The sequence below is a fragment of the Mobula birostris genome, chromosome 2 (genome assembly GCF_030028105.1).
Source record: "Mobula birostris isolate sMobBir1 chromosome 2, sMobBir1.hap1, whole genome shotgun sequence".
NCBI lineage: Eukaryota > Metazoa > Chordata > Chondrichthyes > Myliobatiformes > Myliobatidae > Mobula > Mobula birostris.
In genome coordinates this window covers 149,207,219-149,229,827 of record NC_092371.1, presented here as the reverse complement: position 1 = coordinate 149,229,827, position 22,609 = coordinate 149,207,219, and the positions used below count along the sequence as shown (strand labels likewise).

At 41.5% G+C, this 22,609-nt stretch overlaps 1 protein-coding gene across 1 annotated transcript in view; it reads left to right on the top strand.

Annotated features, from left to right (window-relative positions):
• cyb5r4 (cytochrome b5 reductase 4) overlaps positions 1-22,291 on the top strand; it is a 143,672-nt gene extending 121,381 nt beyond the window's left edge. The window contains 1 exon segment of the mRNA XM_072250276.1: positions 21,701-22,291. Coding sequence (XP_072106377.1) covers positions 21,701-21,755 — 55 coding nt within the window. The 3' untranslated portion in view covers positions 21,756-22,291.
• Positions 22,292-22,609: the final 318 nt, after the last annotated feature.

The following is a 22,609-nucleotide window of genomic DNA, read 5'->3' as shown; positions in this document are numbered from 1 at the left end:
GCAGTTTAATGCAGGCAAAAATGCAGCGTCCACTTTTATTAGAAAATTGGAAATATGTAAAAAAAAAATTAGGAGAAGAATGTTACAAACAAGAGAAAGTATGCAGATGCTGAAAGTCCAAGCAACACACACAAAATGCTGGAGGAACTCCACAGGCCGGGAAGCATCTATGGAAAGAAAAAATACAGTTGACGTTTCAGGCTGAAACCCTTCAGCAGGACTGGAGAAAAAAAAGCTGAGGGGTAGATTTGAAAGCTGGGGGAGGGGAGAGAGAAATGCAAGGCGATAGCTGAAGCTTGGAGGTGGAGGGATGAAGCGAAGAGCTAGGAAGTTGATTGGTGAAAGAGACAGAAGGCCATGGAAGAAAGAAAAAAAAAAGAGGGTAAGGAGCACCAGAGGGAGGTGATGGACAGGCAAGGAGACATGAGAGAGGGGCAAGGGGATGGGAAATGGCGAAGCAGGGGTGGAGGCATTACTAGAAGTTTGAGAAATCAATGTTCGTGCTATCAGGTTGGAGGCTAACCCAATGTGGCCTCTTGTATATCAGTGAGACCAAACATAGACTGGGAGACAGTTTCTCCGAGCACCTACGCTCTATCTGCCAGAACAAGCAGGCTCTCCCAGAGGCCACCCATTTTAATTCCACTTCCCATTCCTATTCCAATATGTCCATCCATGGCCTCCTCCACTTTTGAGACAAGGCCACACTTAGGTTGGAGGAACAACTCCTTATATTCTCTTTGGGTAGCCTCCAACCTGATAGCATGAACATAGATTTCTTAAACTTCCAGTAATGCCTCCACCCACCTCCCCACCCCCGTCCCTCTCTCATGTCATCTCCTTGCTCACCCATCACCTCCCTCTGGTGCTCCTCCCTCCCATTTCTTCCTTCTCCCATGGCCTTCTGTCTCTTTCACCGATCAACTTCCTAGCCATTTCACCTATCACTTGCCGTTTCTCTCTCCCCTCCCCCCACCTTTCAAATATACTCCTCAGCTTTTTATCTCCAGTACTGCCAAGGGGTTTTGGCCCAAAATGTCAACAGGAGAAATGTACTCTCCCCCTCTGTTTCCCTGCATGGAAAGTATGGCACTTCCTTTTGCAGATGGTGATTTGCAGGAGTACAGCTTACACCTGCAGTCACTGAAGAAGGATTTTCAGAATCGATTCAATGATTTGAATGGACTGGGTAATTAACCCAATTCTTTGCAAGGTGGGAAGAACAGGAAGAGAGCTTGCTAGAAGCCATTATCAAAATTTAGTATATGAAGTAGTAAAAACCTTTTTCCAAAAATGGTGGCTTTTGTGGTATGTGGCTATACTGTCATATGACATTTACTGGTCTTTGGAGAAGAGCCAAACTGCTCTTCATTGCATTTCCATCCTGCTACCTTGTTGAAGGCTTCAGTGCAGTGAGCCACATACCAACAAAGAACAGAAACCGCTTGGACATTGTTACGCACAGGATCCTAAGGCTTTTGCAGTCACAACTTAAGCCAGATATTTCAACGCTTGCCAAAATCCATCAGGCTCAAGGATCACGTTGATATTGAAGCTGCTGTACAGTGCACAGGAACTGTGTAAACTAGGTTAAAGACAAATAAAAATTTAAAGCAGCGTCATTTTTCTCACATTAACATATGGTAGGCATGTTTTTACACTATATGGGCATGGAAAAGTATATTGTACGCAAGAGGGGTGTAGACAAGAAGGTGCTTTAGGAGGATGTTGGCAAGTATGAAAGTGCTTTAGAGGGGCATTGGGCTAAAAAGGTTGGGAAGTAAAGCTTTAGATGATTGGAGTACTGTGTTCATAGGATCTCGGCCTGAAACATCAACTGTACCTCTTCCTAGAGATGCTGCCTGGCCTGCTGCGTTCACCAACAACTTTGATGTGTTGCTTGAATTTCCAGCATCTGCAGAATTCCTCGTGTTTACACATACAACTGACACTATTTTAAAAACTCTGCACTGTAAGCATTGTGCACAGTCTAACAGCCACACAAGTGCACACGACTGATGCTAGTTAGAAACGGGCAACGTTGTCCTGTCCCATTTAAGTGCTATAGTGTCCAAAATAAACAAAGGGAATCGGCTATTTTCCTGATCAGTTTTTGGTCTTTGAATTGTCCCAAGAAGCAGCTGCCCCATTAACTGATGGCCCAATTAACTGGAATCCACTGTAATCACATTGTTATCCTCTGTTCCCTGTCACACCAGTACCAAGTGCTGACTCAAATTTTCTACCTGCCTTGGTTTAATACAGCCACAAAAATGGAGAGAGAGAAAAAAACAACTCATTGGTGCGGCATTTCATTGCTGTACATGATTTGCCATTCAAAACACTACAGGAACATTTGATGAAATATTGTCACATTTTATTTACTGTTTTATTGAGACATTTTCTTATTATTGGTTATGCTACCTTATTTTATGTTGAAATTTCTTAATCTGCTATATAGTATGTTACAATTGTTTTGATTTTTGCCTCACTTTCTTTCACATCTCCATTTTTATGATTATTTTCTGCATTGTTGGTCTTCAAATACTGTTATTGCTACTTAGTATTCATTCTGAGTTTGGGTGCAATGTGGTATGTTGAACAGATGCTAATAAGATGAGAGACTTGCAAATAGTTCATCTTTCACCGTGTATATAAAAAAACAGAAAAGAGTGCTTGCAGACATTATCAAGTGCAAAGCATAAACATTTATTGAAAAGTTAAAGGCACATCTGTGGTTTAGTAATAATTTTATAAAATTAGCAGATAATTAGGTTTTAAAATCTTTTATGCCATTGTATATGAAATTACATAGGTTGATGCAATTTCCTCAATTTTTGCATGGTGTTTGGATGGCTGGTAACATGAGAGTGTGGGCATGAAAAAAAAACAGAAAATTCTGAAAACACTCAGCTTCAGTGGAAAGCAAAACCATTAAAGGAGAAGCATTGCATATCTTGTACCTTTCATCTATCCCACATAGATCTCTTGGCTCTCGGACCATGATCCATTTTCCATTGTTTGGGAAAATGCCTCTCAATCAAGACCGATTTTAATTATGAAATTTACTTTTGCCTTAAGTCAACTAGAACAGACTTTGGCCATATGAGAACTGTGTTTAAAGGTTAAGTCCTTGAACCCAGCACAAAGTTCTACCTTATTCAGGATTCTACAGATGCTGGAAATCTTAAGACAACACAAATTTCTGAAGGAACTCAGCATGTCAGATAGCATCTATGGAAGCAAATGAAGAGTTGATGTTTCGTGTTAACTCAGTCCTGATGAGGGGCCTTGGGCCAAAACATTGATTGTTCATTTCCCTCCATAGATGCTGCCTGGCTGGCTGAATTCCTCCAGCTTTTGCATGTATTGATTTTAATCTCTTTTGGGACTTAGGCTATCAAAAGCACTTCAAAGCATGGAGAGTTACCACTAACATGGTCTTGGCAAATCCCTCTAAAGCTGCTAGCATGATAAGCAAATCAACATCTGCATATTGGCAAACATCCCAGCCTTGATGCTCAGCCAATTCTAAAAGACGAGCAATGTCATTTAAATGCATAGAAAGGAAATCTAAATTCCATCACAACAAGAGGTTGCCAGGGAAAATAAGGCAACTATGGCTGATAAGGGAAGCGAAAACAGCATGAAAGGAAAAGAGAGCATACAATATTAGCAAAAAACACTGGGAAGCTTGGTTAGGAAACTTTAAAAACCAATAGAAGGTAAATAAAAACAAGGAGAGTAAAGCTGAAATATGCAGGTAAACTAGAAACTAGCCAATAAAGAGGATACCAAATGTTTTTCAGACATGTATAGAGTAAAGGGTTTTAAAGGTACATTAAATGTCAGAAATGTATACAATATACATCCTGAAATGCTTTTCCTTTACAATAATCCACAAAAAAAAACAGGAGTGCCCCCAAAGAGATGCAAGAGTGCACATTGGACATCTGGAAAATGACACTGAAGAGGAAGTAATGGGGACAAAACATGGCCAAAGAACTGAATAAGTATTTTGCATGAGTCTTCACTGTGGAAGACACCAATAGCATGCCAGAAATTCAAGTGTGGTAGGAGCGGAATGAGTGTATTCACAATTATTAAGGAGAAGCTGGTTAGGAAGCTGGAGTCTGAAGGCAGACAAGTCACCCAGACAAGGTATATGACACATCAGGGTTCTAAAAGGGTAATTGAATAGATTGCAGAGGCATTATTAGTAATCTTTCAAGAACCCCTTGATTCTGGAATGGTTCCAGGGAACTGAAAAATTGCCATTATATATACACACACAGTTACAAGAAAAAGTTTGTGAACCATTTGCAATTAGCTGGTTTTCTGCATTAGTTACTCAAAATGCTGTCTGATCTTCAGCTAAGTCACAATAATCAACAAGCACAATCTGCCTAAACTACTAACACAGAAACAATTTTAATTCTTCTTGTCCATACTGAGTACCTGTACACCATTTAAACATTTATAGTCTGGGTTCAAAAAAGTACGTAAAAGCTATTTGGAGTCAGGTGTTGCAATCAATGAGATGAGATTGGAGATGTGGGTTGTAGAATTGCCCTACCCTATAAAGGCAACAAAGTCAGGGTACTGACAGAGCCTACTCTTCTCAAGAAAGATTTGTTTACATGCATCTTACCTCAATCAAAACAACTTTCTGAGGACTTTAGAAGAATTGTAGAGATGCTTGAAGCTGGAAAAGGCTACAAAAGCATTTCTAAAGACCTGAATGTTCATCAGTCCACAATAAGAGAAATTGTATACAAATGGAGGAAATTCAGTACTGTTGCTACTCTCCATAGGAGTAGGCTTCCTGCAGGGATCACACCAGGAGCACAATGTGCAATCCTGAAGGAGGTGAAACAGAACCCAAGGGTAACAGCAGAAGACCTGCAGAAATCCCTAGAACTTGCTAATATCTCTGGTCGTGTGTCCACTACAAGAAAAACACTGAACAAGAATGGTGTTCATAGAAGAACACCAGAGGAAACCACTGCCAAAAAAACATTGCTGCACATCTTAAGTTTGCAAAAGGCCACCTGGATGTTCCACAATGCTTCTGGAACAATGTTCTGTGGACAAATGAGACAAAAGTTGAACTTTTTGGCAGAAAAAACACACCGCTATGTTTGGAGGAAATAAGGCACAGCACACCAGCACCAAAACCTCACCCCATCTGTGAAGCATGGTGGAAGGGCTGTTTTGCTGCCTCAAGACCTGGACACTTCCAGTCATTGAACATAGAACACAGAATACAGAATAGCACAGCACAGTACAGGCCCTTCGGCCCACATTATTGTGCCGACCCTCAAACCCTGCCTCCCATATAACCCCCCACCTTAAATTCCTCCATATACCTGTCTAGTAGTCTCTTAAACTTCACTAGTGTATCTGCCTCCACCACTGACTCAGGTAGTGCATTCCACGCACCAACCATTCTCTAAGTAAAAAACCTTCCTCTAATATCCCCCTTGAACTTCCCACCCCTTACCTTAAAGTCATGTCCCCTTGTATTGAGCAGTGGTGCCCTGGGGAGGAGGCATTGGCTATCCACTATCTATTCCTCTTATTATCTTGTACACCTCTATCATGTCTCCTCTCATCTTCCTTCTCTCCAAAAGAGTAAAGCCCTAGCTCCCTTAATCTCTGATCATAATCCATACTCTCTAAACCAGGCAGCATCCTGGTAAATCTCTGTACCCTTTCCAATGCTTCCACATCCTTCCTATAGTGAGGCGACCAGAGCTGGACACAGTACTCCAAGTGTGGCCTAACCAGAGTTTTATAGAGCTGCATCATTACTTCCCGACTCTTAAACTCTATCCCTCGACTTATGAAAGATAACACCCCATAAGCTTTCTTAACTACTCTATCTACGTGTGAGGCAACTTTCAGGGATTGTGGACATGTAACCCCAAATCCCTCTGCTCCTCCACACTACCAAGTATCCTGCCATTTACTTTGTACTCTGCCTTGGAGTTTGTCCTTCCAAAGTGCACCACCTCACACTTCTCCGGGTTGAACTCCATCCGCCACTTCTCAGCCCACCTCTGCAACCTATCAATGTCTCTCTGCAATCTTCGACAATCCTCTACACTACCTACAACACCACCAACCTTTGTGTCGTCTGCAAACTTGCCAACCCACCCTTCTACCCTCACATCCAGGTCGTTAATAAAAAAATCACAAAAAGTAGAGGTCCCAGAACCGATCCTTGTGGGACACCACGAGTCACAACCCCCCAATCTGAATGTACTCCCTCCACCATGGCCCTCTGCCTTCTGCAGAGAAGCCAATTCTGAATCCACCTGGCCAAACTTCCCTGGATCCCATGCCTTCTGACTTTCTGAATAAGCCTACCGTGTGGAACCTTGTCAAATGCCTTACTAAAATCCATGTAGATCACATCCACTGCACTACCCTCATCTATATGCCTCATCACCTCCTCAAAGAACTCTATCAGGCTTGTTAGACACAATCTGCCCTTCACAAAGCCATGCTGACTGTCCCTGATCAAGCCATGATTCTCTAAATTTCTATAGATCCTATCTCTAAGAATCTTTTCCAACAGCTTTCCCACCACAGACATAAGGCTCACTGGTCTATAATTACCCGGACTATCCCTACTACCTTTTTTGAACAAGGGGACAACATTCGCCTCCCTCCAATCCTCCTGTACCATTCACGTAGACAAGGACATAAAGATCCTAGTCAGAGGCTCAGCAATCTCTTCCCTCGCCTCGTGGAGCAGCCTGAGGAATATTCCGTCAGGCCCTGGGGACTTATCCGGCTTAATGTATTTTAACAACTGCAACACCTCCTCTCAATATCAGCATGCTCCAGAACATCAACCTCACTCATATTGTCCTCACTATCAAGTTCCCTCTCATTGGTGAATACCGAAGAGAAGTATTCATTGAGGACCTCACTCACTTCCACAGCCTCCAAGCACATCTTCCCACCTTTATCTCTAATCAGTCCTACCTTCACTCTTGTTATCCTTTTGTTCTTCACATAATTGAAGAATGCCTTGGGGTTTTCCTTTACCCTACTCGCCAAGGCCTTCTTTTGCCCCCTTCTTGCTCTTCTCAGCCCCTTCTTAAGCTCCTTTCTTGCTTCCCTATATTCCTCAATAGACCCATCTGATCCTTGCTTCCTAAATGTCATGTATGCTGCCTTCTTCCACCTGACTAGATTTTCCACCTCACTTGTCACCCATGGTTCATAGAAACATAGAAAATAAGTGCAGTAGGCCATTCGGCCCTTCGAGCCTGCACCGCCATTTATTATGATCATGGCTGATCATCCAACTCAGAACCTTGCACCAGCCTTCCCTCCATACCCCCCTGATCCCCATAGCCACAAGGGCCATATCTAACTCCCTCTTAAATATAGCCAATGAACTGGCCTCAACTGCTTTCTGTGGCAGAGAACTCCACAGATTCACCACTCTGAAGAAGGTTTTCCTAATCTCGGTCCTAAAAGGCTTCCCCTCTATCCTCAAACTGGGACCCCTCGTTCTGGACTTCCCCAACATCGGGAACAATCTTCCTGCATCTAGCCTGTCCAATCCCTTTAGGATTTTATACGTTTCAAGCAGATCCCCCCTCAATCTTCTAAATTCCAATGAGTACAAGCCCAGTTCATCCAGTCTTTCTTCATATGAAAGTCCTGCCATCCCAGGAATCAATCTGGTGAACCTTCTTTGTACTCCCTCTATGGCAAGGATGTCTTTCCTCAGATTAGGGGACCAAAACTGCACACAATACTCCAGGTGTGGTCTCACCAAGGCCTTGTACAACTGCAGTAGTACCTCCCTGCTCCTGTACTCGAATCCTCTCGCTATAAATGCCAGCATACCATTCGCCTTTTTCACCGCCTGCTGTACCTGCATGCCCACTTTCAATGACTGGTGTATAATGACACCCAGGTCTCGTTGCACCTCCCCTTTTCCTAATCAGCCACCATTCAGATAATAATCTGTTTTCCTATTTTTGCCACCAAAGTGGATAATTTCACATTTATCCACATTAAATTGCATCTGCCATGAATTTGCCCACTCACCTAACCTATCCAAGTCACCCTGCATCCTCTTAGCATCCTCCTCACAGCAAACACTGCCGCCCAGCTTCGTGTCATCCGCAAACTTGGAGATGCTGCATTTAATTCCCTCATCCAAGTCATTAATATATATTGTAAACAACTGGGGTCCCAGCACTGAGCCTTGCGGTACCCCACTAGTCACTGCCTGCCATTCTGAAAAGGTCCTGTTTATTCCCACTCATTGCTTCCTGTCTGCTAACCAATTCTCTATCCACATCAATACCTTACCCCCAATACCGTGTGCTTTAACTTTGCACACTAATCTCCTGTGTGGGACCTTGTCAAAAGCCTTTTGAAAATCCAAATATACCACATCCACTGGTTCTCCCCTATCCACTCTACCAGTTACATCCTCAAAAAATTCTATGAGATTCGTCAAACATGATTTTCCTTTCACAAATCCATGCTGACTTTGTCCAATGATTTCACCGCTTTCCAAATGTGCTGTTATCATATCTTTGATAACTGACTCCAGCAGTTTCCCCACCACTGGCATTAGGCTAACCGGTTTATAATTCCCCAGTTTCTCTCTCCCTCCTTTTTTAAAAAGTGGTTACATTAGCCACCCTCCAATCCTAAGGAACTAGTCCAGAATCTAACGAGTTTTGAAAAATTATCACTAATGCATCCACTATTTCTTGGGCTACTTCCTTAAGCACTCTGGGATGCAGACCATCTGGCCCTGGGGATTTATCTGCCTTTAATCCCTTCAATTTACCCAACACCACTTCCCTACTAACATGTATTTCGCTCAGTTCCTCCATCTCACTGGACCCCCGTCCCCTACTATTTCTGGAAGATTATTTATGTCCTCCTTAGTGAAGACAGAACCAAAGTAATTATTCAATTGGTCTGCCATGTCCTTGCTCCCCATAATCAATTCACCTGTTTCTGTCTATAGGGAACCTACGTTTGTCTTTACCAGTCTTTTCCTTTTTACATATCTATAAAAGCTTTTACAGTCAGTTTTTATGTTCCCTGCCAGTTTTCTCTCAATCTTTTTTCCCCTTCCTAATTAAGCCCTTTGCCCTCCTCTACTGAACTCTGAATTTCTCCCAGTCCTCAGGTGAGCCACTTTTTCTGGCTAATTTGTATGCTTCTTCTTTGGAATTGATACTATCCCTAATTTCTCTTGTCAGCCACGGGTGCACTACCTTCCTTGATTTATTCTTTTGCCAAACTGGGATGAGCAATTGTTGTAGTTCACCCATGCAATCCTTAAATGCTTGCCATTGCATATCCACCGTCAATCCTTTAAGTGTCATTTGCCAGTCTATCTTAGCTAATTCACGTCTCATACCTTCAAAGTTACCCCTCTTTAAGTTCAGAACCTGTTTCTGAATGAACTATGTCACTCTCCATCTTAATGAAGAATTCCACCATATTATGGTCACTCTTACCCAAGGGGCCTCTCATGACAAGATTGCTAATTAACCCTTCCTCATTGCTCAAAACCCAGTCTAGAATAGCCTGCTCTCTAGTTGGTTCCACGACATGTTGGTTCAAAAAATCATCCCGCATACATTCCAAGAAATACTCTTCCTCAGCACCTTTACCAATTTGGTTCACCCAATCTACATGTAGATTGAAGTCACCCATTATAACTGCTGTTCCTTTATTGCACACATTTCTAATTTCCTGTTTAATACCATCTCCGACCTCACTACTACTGTTAGGTGGCCTGTACACAACTCCCACCAGCGTCTTCTGCCCCTTAGTGTTACGCAGCTCTACCCATATCGATTCCACATCTTCCCAGCTTATGTCCTTCCTTTCTATTGCATTAATTTCATCTTTAACCAGCAATGCCACCCCACCTCCCCTTCCTTCATACCTATCCCTCCTAAATATTGAATATCCCTGAACGTTGAGCTCCCATCCTTGGTGACCCTGGAGCCATGTCTCTGTGATCTCAACTATATCATAATCATTAATAACAATCTGCACTTTCAATTCATTCACCTTATTACAAATGCTCCTTGCATTGACACACAAAGCCTTCAGGCACTCTTTTACAACTCTTAGCCCTTATACAATTATGTTGAAAAGTGGCCCTTTTTGATGCTTGCCCTGGATTTGTCAGCCTGCCACTTTTACTTTTCTCCTTACCACTTTTTGCTTCTACCCTCACTTTACACCCCTCTGTCTCTCTGCACTGGTTCCCATCCCCCTGTTGTGAACTAACCTCCTCTCACCTAGTCTCTTTAATTTGATTCCCACCCCCCAACCATTCTAGTTTCCCCCAACCATTCTAGTTTAAAGTCACCTCAGTAGCCCTCACTAATCTCCCTGCCAGGATATTGGTCCTCCTAGGATTCAAGTGTAACCCGTGCTTTTTGTACAGGTCACGCCTGCGCCAAAAGAGGTCCCAATGATCCAAAAACTTGAATCCCTGCCTCCTGCTCCAATCCCTCAGCCATGCATTTATCTTCCACCTCATTGCATTCCTACTCTCACTGTCGCGTGGCACAGGCAGTAATCCCGACATTACTACCTTTGCGGTCCTTTTTCTCAACTCCCTTCCTAGCTCCCTACATTCTCCTTTCAGGACCTCTTCCCTTTTCCTACCTATGTCATTGGTACCTATATGTACCACGATCTCTGGCTCCTCACCCTTCCACTTCAGGATATCTTGGAACACGATCAGAAATATCCCGGACCCTGGCACCAGGGAGGCAAACTACCATCCGGGTCTCTGGACTGCGTCCACAGAATCGCCTATTTGACCCCCTTACTATCGATGGTTCCTTCACCCTACCATTCTTTATCTTCCTCACTGGGACAAATTTATCCCTAGCATCCTGCAAGGGATCTCTAAACATCGACCACATATTCACAGTACATTTCCCTTCAAAAACATCATCCCAATTCACACCCACAAGTTCTAGCCTTAGAGCCTCAATTTTCCCTTCCCCAATTAAAAATTTTCCTGTCCTCTGATTCTGTCCTTTTCCATGATAATGCTGAAGGCCAGGGAGTGGTGGTCACTGTCCCCCAGATGCTCACCCACTGAGAGATCTGTGACCTGATCCAGTTCATTACCTAATACTACATCTAGTATGGCATTCCCCCTAGTTGGCCTGTCAACATACTGTGACAGGAATCTGTCCTGGACATACTTAACAAACTCTGCCCCATCTGAACCATTGGAACTAATCAGGTGCCAATCAATATTGGGGAAGTTAAAGTCACTTATGATAATAACCTTGTTATTTTTGCACCTTTTCAAAATCTGCCTCCCAGTCTGCTCCTTGGTATCCCTGCTGTTACCAGGGGGCCTATAGAATACTCCCAACAGAGTAACTACTCCCTTCCTGTTCCTGACTTCCACCCATACCGACTCAAAAGAGGATCCTACTACATTACCCACCCTTTCTGTAGCTGTAATGGTATCCCTGATCAGTAATGCCACCCCTCCTCCCCTATCCCTTTTAAAGCACTGAAATCCAGGAATATTGAGAATCCATTCCTGCCCTGGTGCCAGCCAAGTACATGAATTACATCATCATTCCATGTATGTATCCAAGCTCTCAGTTCAACACCTTTGTTCCTGATGCTTCTCGCAATGAAATACACACACTTTAGCCTTTCTACCTTCCTACCTTTACACCCTTTATTCTGCTTCTCTTTCCTCAAAGCCTCTATATGTTAGATCTGGCTTTACTTCATGCACTTCTTTCACTGCCCTATCACTCCAGATCCCATCCCCCTTGCAAATTAGTTTAAACCCTCCCAACCTATGTTAGCAAACCTACCTGCAAGGATATTGCTCCGAGTTCGGGTGCAACCCATCCAATCTGCACAGGTCCCACCTTCCCCAGAAGAGATCCCAATAATCCAAAAATCTAAAACCCTGCTCCCTGCACCAACTCCTCAGCCACACATTCAACTGCCATCTCCTCCAATTCTTATCATCACTATCACAGAGCACTGGCAGCAATCCTGAGAACACCACCCTTGAGGTCCTGTTCTTCAGCCTTCTGCCTAGTTCCTGAAACTCACACTTCAGGACCTCATCAATGAGGAAACAATGAATTCAAAATTTTATCAAGACATTTTACAGGAGAATGTCAGGGTAGCAGTATGTTACCTGAAGCTCAATAGAAGTTAGAAAATGCAACAAGACAATGATCTAAAAGACAAGAGTAAATCAACAACAGATTGGTTTAAAAAGAAATCTATCCATACTATCCTTTGGCCTTAACAGTCAGATAGACACTGATTGCAATGCTTCAATAGTAAAAATCCAACCATCTTCCTCAGGTACTAGTTAGTCAAATGACAAGTTCCTCTGTCTGTATCTTGTTTTCCAGCGGTTGGCATCCAGCTTAATGGTGCATTACCACCACCCTCTGCTCCAGAATGTGCACTAGACATACATTCTAAATCCCTTCACCCAATCACACACACACAAACCTACACTTCACCCTCCCACCTTTGACCATCCTAGTATCCTATTCCTGTTTATTCGTCATATTCTATTAAAAAAAAACCCTGTACCCCTTAAAAACGCTAAAAATACCCGGACTTGTACTCTCTCACCCATGCCCAGCAACCCTTTTACTGTGAATTCCTGCATCCCCAACTCCCTTAATTTATTTCTCATCATCTCTCTCTGTATCCCATACTTCCTGCAACACAAAACTACATGTTCTACTGACTCCTCTTCCTGACATTCCTCACACAATCCTGTCTGGTGTTTCCCTATCATTTTCAATGTTTTGTTTAATGCACAATGCCCCAGCCTTAACCTAGTCCACACAATTTCCTCTCTTCTGTTTCCATTACCTACCCTAGTAACTGCAACACTCTTTTATATTTGATATAAATGCCTCTCTTTCCCCTCCCTGTCCCATCTTTCTTGCCACATTCGGTTGACTTTTTCCCAGATTACACACTTAACCTCTGCTTTACTGATACTAATGTGCATTTCCACATTTTCTTTCTTTAATGCCCTCTTTGCCAACTCATCCACCCTCTCATTCCCCTTCACCCCTACATGTGCTGGAACCCATAGAAATTTTACCTGACCTCCCTGATTTGCAATTCTTGTAACTAACTGAAGGACTTCATAAAGTACATCTTGCCGACTGTTTGTGTGAAAAGACCTTAAACTTGCTAGAACTGAGGATGAATCTGAACATATCAATGCTTTGACTTGTCTGGCTTTCTGCACCCATTGCAACGCAACCAACACTGCCAGCATCTCCACTGTAAACACCCCTAACTTATTAGATGTTCTTCTGCTGATTCCAATTTCTTTTGCTGGTATTACCACCCCAAACCCTGTCACTCCTGTTTCAGGTTCCTTCGCACCATCTGTATAAATATGAGTATAATCACTATACTTTTCCATCACATGACAGTTAAATGCATTTACCAAATCTGTTTTATATCTTTCTTTCCTTTTTACTTCTAACAAATGCCAGTCTATGTCAGGCCATACAAGCTTCCATGGAGCTACAACCAGATAAACTACTGAAGGACTTATCCTCAGATCAAATACTCCACATTCTTTCGCGATATCATTCCCTACCTGACTAAAGGTATCCCTTTGAAACCTCCCATTTTCCCAGCACTCCTGCAACACTCCTTTAGTAGGGTGAGAATCATTGTGCCCCTGCAAGTTAGCCTAGTAGTTTGCCATCAGTTGCATCCTTCTTAGTTCCAAAGGCATTATTCCCATTTCTACCTGTAGGGCTGACACTGGTGACATTTTAAAAGCCCCACTGCACACTCTCAAGGCCTGAGCCTGAATCACATCCAGTTTCCTTATAAGAGACCTAGCTGCTGATCCATATACTATATTTCCATAATCCAATACAGATCTTACTAAAGCCAGATACATTCTCTTCAAAGCTGAACAACTTGCTCCCCATTCCCTACCAGTCAAACATCTCATCACATTTATTACTTTTTTTACATTTCTCCTCAACTTTCCTGATATGGTCTCCCCAAGTTAATCGTGAATCAAATATAACTCCCAGAAATTTAAATGATGCAACCCTTTCTAATTCACCCCCATACATCCTTAACTTCTTCCCTACCTCAACCCTTTTCCTTGTAAAAAAAAATACAGTTTGAGTTTTGTCTGCTGAAAATCTACATCCCCAATCATAACCCCACTCCACCACTTCATCAATTGCTTCTTGTAGTTTCCTGATTATATGGTCCATGTTCCTGCCTCTTTTCCACAAGGCCCCATCATCCGCAAACAGTGAACTACCTATATCCACTGGTACCTTTGTGAAGACATCATTAATCATAATCATGAAAAGTAAAGGGTTAATCACACTACCTTGAGGTGTCCCATTTTCCACTATGTACCGTTTTGATAATTCTGATCCAATTCAAACTTGAATTTTTCTACCAAACAAAAAATCTTTAATCCAATTAAAAACTCTCCCACCAACCCCCATCTTGTGCAGTTTAATTAATAATCCTTCCTTCCACATCATATCATAGGCTTTTTCAATGTCAAAGAACACTGCCACTACTGACTCTCTATTTGCCTGGGCCTTCCTTATTTCAGTCTCTAACATAATCACTGAGTCCATGGAATTCCTTCCCTTTCTAAAACCACTCTGATAACTTGCCAGCATTCCCCTTTTCTCAAGCTCATATGATAACCTTTCTGTTATCATTCTTTCCATTATCTTACATATACTTGATGTTAATGCAATTGGTCTGTAGCTAGTGGGTTTTGGCAGATCCTTGCCAGGCTTCCTTATTGGAATTACTACTGCTTCTTTCCATGCACTTGGTAATCTTCCCTCCTCCCACACTCTTATAAAAATGCAGCAACTTCAAGAGCGCTCCTTCTCCTAGGTTTTTTAGCATCACAGAGCATATCAGATCTTTCCCTGGGGAGGTTGGTCTCGATCTCTTTATTGCTCTCACCATTTCTGCTAATGTAAATGGATCATCAATTCTATCATCTGTTCCTTCCCTCCTGCTTAACACACCTGGGTGTTGGCTCATTATTCTTTCCCTTCTTCAGACAAATTTTCTGAACTGTGTATCAGTACAAATGACTTGGCCATGACCTCAGCCTTATCCCTACTGGAGACTGCAGTTTCCTCCTCAGATATCATTACTGGATATTCCCATTCCCTTATATCTCTTCCCATCCTCTTAATCATTCCCCATATCTCTCCCACAGGTGTTGTTCTTCCTACCTTGTCGCAAAAATTCCTCCAACTTGCCCTTTTAGCTTGACGTATAGTTCTTCTCACCACTGCCTGTGCTTTCTTATATTGAACCAAATGCTGCATATTATGGGTTCTTTTAACTAGCCTGAATGCTCTATTTCTGTTTTTTACAGCCTGACAACATTCCTCTGTCCACCATGGTATCAGTTTTCTATTCATCCTATTTTTACTCCTAGGTATAGATCCTTCTGCTGCCATAATTGCTGAAGTCACCTGACTGTTTAATTCATCTACATTTCCAGAAATATCAATCTTTGTCAACCCTTCTCCACTCAACTTCTGGAACTTACCCCAATCAGCTTTTTCAAACACCCACTTTGGGGTTCCGCCACCTGGTCTTACTTCAACTCTTTCACCCACTGAACACAAAACTGGGTAGTGATCACTGCCTACTGTTGAAGCAGTCCAAACTCCCCAGTTACTAATGCCAGCCAAGGTATTAGACACTAACGTCATATCTAACACTGACTCAGTTCCTGTTGTTATATCTATCCTTGTGCCGCTACCATCATTCATACACACCAAATCCCTTTCTTCCATCAAATCTTCAATTACCTTTCCATTTGGATCTGTAATCTGATCCCCCCATATTGTGCTATGAGCATTGAAATCTGCACACCACACTACTTTGTCCTTGTATCTTTAATAGGCTGTCCAAATCCAACCTTTTACATGGATTGTAGTAGTTAATTATAACCACTCCCTCCCCTCTCCCCCACACTTCCACCACTATGTATTCCTGATCATCTCCTTTTTCCAGTACCCTATATGGTATACCTTGCTTGATTAACATAGCACAACACCCTCCTCCCCCTAGATTCCTATCTTTCCTTATCATTGTCTACCCATATACCACAAAGTCGAAAGTTGGTTTCAACCAAGTTTCCTGAATACACACTACATTCGGTTTTACAACCATTTCTTTAATAAAGTGCTTGAATTCCTGGCTATTGGCTAGTAAGCTCCTTGCATTCCATTGTAAAAGAATCACCATAATTAGTATTAACCAACACATGACACTTCCTGGCTTGACTGATTACTGAGGTTCTCCCTCACTTCCTCCCATGTCAGTCCTACTAACCCTAAATGGTTTACTGTTGCTTTTACCACCAGCTGAATTTTGCCACTTTTTGACTTTACCTCAGCAGTACTATTAATCACTCCTGCAAAGAATGTTACTAGAGCCTTTTTGTCTACATAAATCCTGTCATTTGTTCTTTGTTGCATCTCTCGTATCCCTATTGCTCCCTATTCATTAGGAACATTATTCTGTTCTCTTGACATTCTTACAGCTTCTGCATAAGTGATCTTTCTTTTCACTCTTATTTCTTGAATTTTAGTCTCCCATCTCACAACCTCACACCCACTATATGCAACATTATGAGCTCCTCCACAATTGCAGCATTTTGGTTGAACTCCTGTTCCACACTTTCCATATTCATGATCACCCCCACATCTAGCACATCTCCTCTGCCTTTTACAGTTTTTAGCCACGTGTCCAAACCTTTGACAATTATAGCACCTCAATGGCTTTGACACATACACCCTTACTGGGTAACTCATGAAACCCAGGAACACCTTCCTTGGTACTCTTTCTTCTTCAAATTCAATCAATACAGATTCACTTTCCTTTTTCACTCCCTCCTTTGTTGTTTTCAGTCTTTGAACATTCATTACTTTCCCTCCTTTGATATTCCTCTTTATCTCCTCCATATTTATACTCATTGGTACCCCCATGATCACTCCTTTACAACCACTGTTTTGTGCTCCCACCCTCCCAGTGTATTCCACCTTGCATTTTCCTATCTCTTTTAGCTTGAGTGCTTTCTTAAGTTGTTCCTCATTCGCACATCTTACCAATAAGTTGCCATCATTAAGGACTTTTGCAAATACTATTTCCCCTATCTTATTTGTCAGAGTTGTTGTTAGCACAAACAGGTTAATTTTCTTCATATGTCCCTGAGCCTTCTCATTAAACCTAATTATGACAACACCTCCTCTCTGAGCTTGTTCATCTTCCTCACTTTCAGAGCTTTCTCCACTATCATTTCTTATTCTTTTATTCCCTTTGTCTTGGTTTTTATTCATCCAACCCCTCACTACCTCCTCATTCCCTTTATTTCTCCCTTCACAATAATCCACCTCTCCCCAGCTACCTACCTCTGGTCCCAAGTCTCTATCCCTCTCCTTCTCCACTTTCTTTCCCTCAACCCCACCTCTTATCTTGTCCACCATTACCAAACCCACACAACCTCCTCCCAGCAATTTCTATTCCTTCCCCACTCTCTTTCCCTCAACAGGTTCCAAAACACAGCCAACTTCCAATCAAGCCAACTCCCTGGTCTGCCCAACCAGCCTAATGACAAGTTCCCCTTGGGACATCTCCTTATATACCCTGTCGTGTGAGCAAGGCAGAGCTTAATGCTCAGTCCTAATTGGTTAGATCTGATTTTCCTATTCCTGATTGGTTATTTTGAATTGGCCTTGTTTTGATTGGTCTATCTTTAAGGCCAAACACTCTTTCGGAATGTGTGGTCCCAGACTAGAGCTATCTCTACACTTTTAGAACCTATTTTTAGGTCCCCCACATGCTCCAATCCAGTGATTCCCCAATTTACCTCTTATAGGTAGTCTCTTCTAAGGATGTTGGCCTAATCAAACCTTGGTCTACATGAGCATGATAAGCAGTGTTCACCAGTCTCACTCCCTTCAGCTGTCAAGTTTTTAATGCACTTACCAATGTGTACTTTTGGCATAGCAATAGAGGTATGAAGTACCCAACTTTGTTTTGTAATGGCCAGGTCAACAGCAACACAGAACACAATAAAACAGTACATTGATTAGTAAGGGTGTGAAATTTTATAGGGAGAAGGCAGTAGAATGGGTTTGAGAGGGATATAACTTGATGGACTAAATGAACCTAATTCTGCTTCTGTGTCTTATGGTCTTGAATCAGTATTCAGATGTGTTCATCTGTGCTGCCTTTAATTATTTTCCATGCATTAAACTGACTGAGGAATATCAGCAGCAGGAACTAGATACATACAGTGCTGGTAAAGTGATTCAGCCCCACACTCTTGGAAGTTTTTATGTTTTATTGTTTTACAAGATTGAATCACAGTGGATTTAATTTGGCAGATGTCTACAAAGTGATCTAAATTAATTACAAATATAAAACACAAAAAAATTGATTGAATAATTATTTGCCCCCATTAATAAGACACTAAATCACCACTGGTGCAGCCTATTAGTTTTAGAAGTCACATAATTAGTTAAATGGAGATCACCCATGAGCAGTCAAGGTGCTTCAACTGATTATAGTAAAATACACCTGTATCAGGAAGATCTAGCTGCTGGTGAGTCAGTATCCTAGCAAAAACTACAGAGGGGTCGGCAACCTTTTTGCCTCTGTGGGCTGGATCGCGTATTAATGAGCAGACGGGCCAGATAAATGCCATAAAAAACTTGAAATATGGGAATTATCCATCTAGTTATGTTTTGCCTCAATGAATAACGCATGCTAGAAAATCATTTGTGCTTAAGGTTGCCTACCCCTGAACTACACCATGAAGACAAAAGAACACTCCAAGCAACTTCCATAAAAGGTTATCGAAAAGTCAGGAGATGGATACAAGAAAATTTCCAAGTCACTAAACATCCAATGGATTACAGTTAAGTCAATCATCAAGAAATGGAAAGAATATGGCACAGCTGTAAATCTGCCAAGAGATCACTGTCCTCAAAAAAGTGAGTGACCATGCAAGAAGGAGATTTGTGAGGGAGGCTACCAAGAGACCTGTGATGACTCTGGAGGAGTTACAAGCTTCAGAGGCTGAGATGAGAGAGACTGCATATACAATAACTGTTGCCCGGGTGCTTCACCAGTCGTAGCTTTATGGGAGAGTGGCAAAGAGAAAGCCATTGTTGAAAAAACTCATGTGAAATCTTGGCTAGAGTTTGCCAGAAGGTTCTATGGTCTGATTAAACCAAAACTGAGCTTTTTGGCCATCAGACTAATTGCTATGTTTGGTGTAAGCTAAGCACAACACATTATCAAAAACACACCATTCCTACTGTGAAGCATGGTGGTGGCTGCATCATGCTGTGGGGATGCTTCACTGCAGCAGGGCCTGTAAGGCTTGTGAAGGTAGAGAACAAAATTAATGCAGCAAAATACAGGGAAATCCTGGAGAAAAACCTGATGCAGTCTGCAAGAGAACTGCGATTTGGGAGAAGATTTGTTTTCTAGCAAAACCATGACCCCAAGCATAAAGCCAAAGCTACACAGGAATGGCTTAAATACTACAAAGTTAATGTCCTGATCTCAATCCAATTGAGAATTTGTGGCTGGATTTGAAAAGGGCTGTTCATTCATACTCCCCATGCAATTTGATCGAGTTTGAACAGTTTTGTAAAGAATACTTTTTATAGGCACTGTATATATACAAGATCCCAACAGTGGTACTGTAATTTGCAAAAGATTCATTATACTCTGCATGATATTCCCCTTGTTTTATTAATAGTTAAACATAAAGGTTTTGAACTGTGACATTTTGCTCCAATTTGCCTGAATCATTGGTGAAGACAGAGATCATCACAGCATTTAAGTATCATCAAGATGAGTACTTAATTGCCAAGGCATAGAAGTTCTGGACCAGGTGCTGTTAAATGGAATTAGAGTGCAAGGGTACTCATAGACCATAAGGTCTGTTTCTGTGCTCTGTGATTATGACTCTAATATCTGCTAGTTTTTAAATTAATAATTGTGCCTATATTAATACATGTACAAAATATGAGACTAAATTGTAAAAAGAATTCTTGATGGGCAATTTGGGGGGGGGGGGGGTCCCATGGTGGAATAACAAAGCAATGCTATTACACGTCAGGGCGTTCGATTCCAGTGCTGTATGTGAGGAATTTGAACGTTCTCCCTATGGCCTCATAGGTTTTCTCCGGGTGCCCAAGTTTCCTCCAACAGTCCAAAAATGTACCATTTAGTACCTTAGTTGGTTATCGTAAACTGTGCTTGGGCTAGGATTAAATAGGTAGGGTGTTTGGTGGCACAGCTCATTTGGGCTGGAATGGACCAAGATCTATCTCTAAATAATAAATTATCCCTAACATAAATTATTAAGTATTAATTGCTGTACCCTTCTGTGAGCTTTTGTAGGATTATTGGAATGGTGTGTTATACCGAGCTTTTTATTTTAATATTTTGATATATTATCTTCATTTACTAATTCCTTTCGACATATAAAGAAGCCGTTCAGTCTACCAAGTCTACACAGGAACAAGGAGTACACAAATAGCACTGGAGGTCAAGATTGAATCTGAGTAGCTGAAACTGGGAGCTGTTGCAATGGTAGCATAAAAGCTCAGCCTATCTCTGACGAGAAGGAACAGTCAGCCCTGTGCACTCACACAGTTCAAGATTGTTTAATGTTATTTGCAGTGTAAATGAGAAGAAAATAACTGTTAATCCGGCACAAAAAAGAAATCACACAGTAAGAAAAAAAAATCCAATAAATACATAAGATAGCTTCTCTACGTAGGTTGGTTGTAGGTTCATAAAGTGGCACTAGGCACAGAAGTATCTGTACGTAAGGTGACTGACAGGAAATGATAAAATAGTGCTGGTGGTGGGTATGGAGGTGTGGTTCAGTGGGTGGAGGTGTTGACCAGCCTTACTGCTTGGGGAAGGTAACTGTATTTGAGTCTGGTAGTCCTAGCGTGGATGCTCCATAGCCTCTTTCCTGATGGGAGTAGGACCAGCAGTCCATGAGCAGGGTGGATAGGATTCTTCATGATGTTACCGGCCCTTTTTACGTACCTTCCTGTATACATGTCCTTGATTTGCTGGGCAGTTTTGACTACTCATTGTAAGGCCTTCCTGTCTGTGGCAATACAGATTCCATATCATGCAGTGATGCACCTTGGTAGGGTGTTCTCTACTGCACTTTATACAAGGACATGAGTATAGGTTTGTATAGTCCCGCTGTCTTCAGCCTCCTCAGAAAGTAGAGGCGTTGGTGACCTTTCCAGATTGTGTAGGATGTATTCTGGGAGCATGAGAGGTTGTGCAAGATGTGCATGTTTCTGTGGCTATGTAAACCTCTTTTCACTGGAAACTTAATTCTTGATTCCCAATTATATTTGGTAAATAAGTTTCAACTGCAGTACAACTTCAGATAGAATGAACTTTGTGAATTGTTGGCTGTGCACATATTTTGTACTTATAAATTATACAACACAGGACAAATTTCAACCCACAATTGTCTGGGAAAAGTCTGACGAATTTTGAATTGCACAAAACTTTGATATTTCGGTTCTTGTAGATATCATATGCTTCACTTGTCTTTTTACCTCTTCTGCAGCTTCTGCACAGAATTAGGAATTACCAATGAAGAGATTCATGCTTTCACTGCATAACAGTTCCAAAAAAAATCAACAGGAAAGCTGTTTTGCTGTCAACTAAAGACAACATGCCAATTGGATTATACTGAAAATGGTTTATATAATATTTTTAATACTGCTATGCATAACTCCTACCTTTGTTTAAAACTATGGATGTATTTGATACAATTATTCTAAATACATTTTTAAAAATTAACTTGCACATGTAATTTATGTTCTTGAGAATGATCTGATTATACCAAGTGAAAACTCTTTAAAGGATGATATGATGTTGACTGTGCTTATGTTTTCAGTAAAAATAGAACTGAAATATAATATAGTGATGCAATACTATGTGACCTCAGACATCTTCCTGCTGTATCTGGAGAAGGTGAAATCTGCCTTCTGTACATTTTAATTTGTGAATGACTTAGACGGAGCCTTTGAGCTATGGCAGACTCTGCACTGATAGCAAATATTGTCAGCTCTACAGAGAGCGATATATTATCACTGGAAAATTTATATACTTTTTCTTTAAAAAAAGGTTATTAAAACTCTTATGCAGAAGTGAATAGTATGATCTGTTGTATCCAATATTTTCTACAGTGGAAATGATTCTATCTTCAAATATAATTATACTTGGCTGCACAAAACAAAATTGGGTCACAAAATACGGTAAAACACAATTTATGATCTGAGCAAAGTTCATGATTTTTATCTTGACTTCACAGGGAACATAGTGAGTTTCAAGAGAAGTTGAGTTTCAGTATAAAGGAGAGAAAACTGTGAATCAGGGTTAGGTGATTAGCATTATAATTCAAAGCCATTAAGGATGGACATAAGTGTAAATTAACCCATGTAATAAAGAGCCTACTAAGTGGCAGATTTTT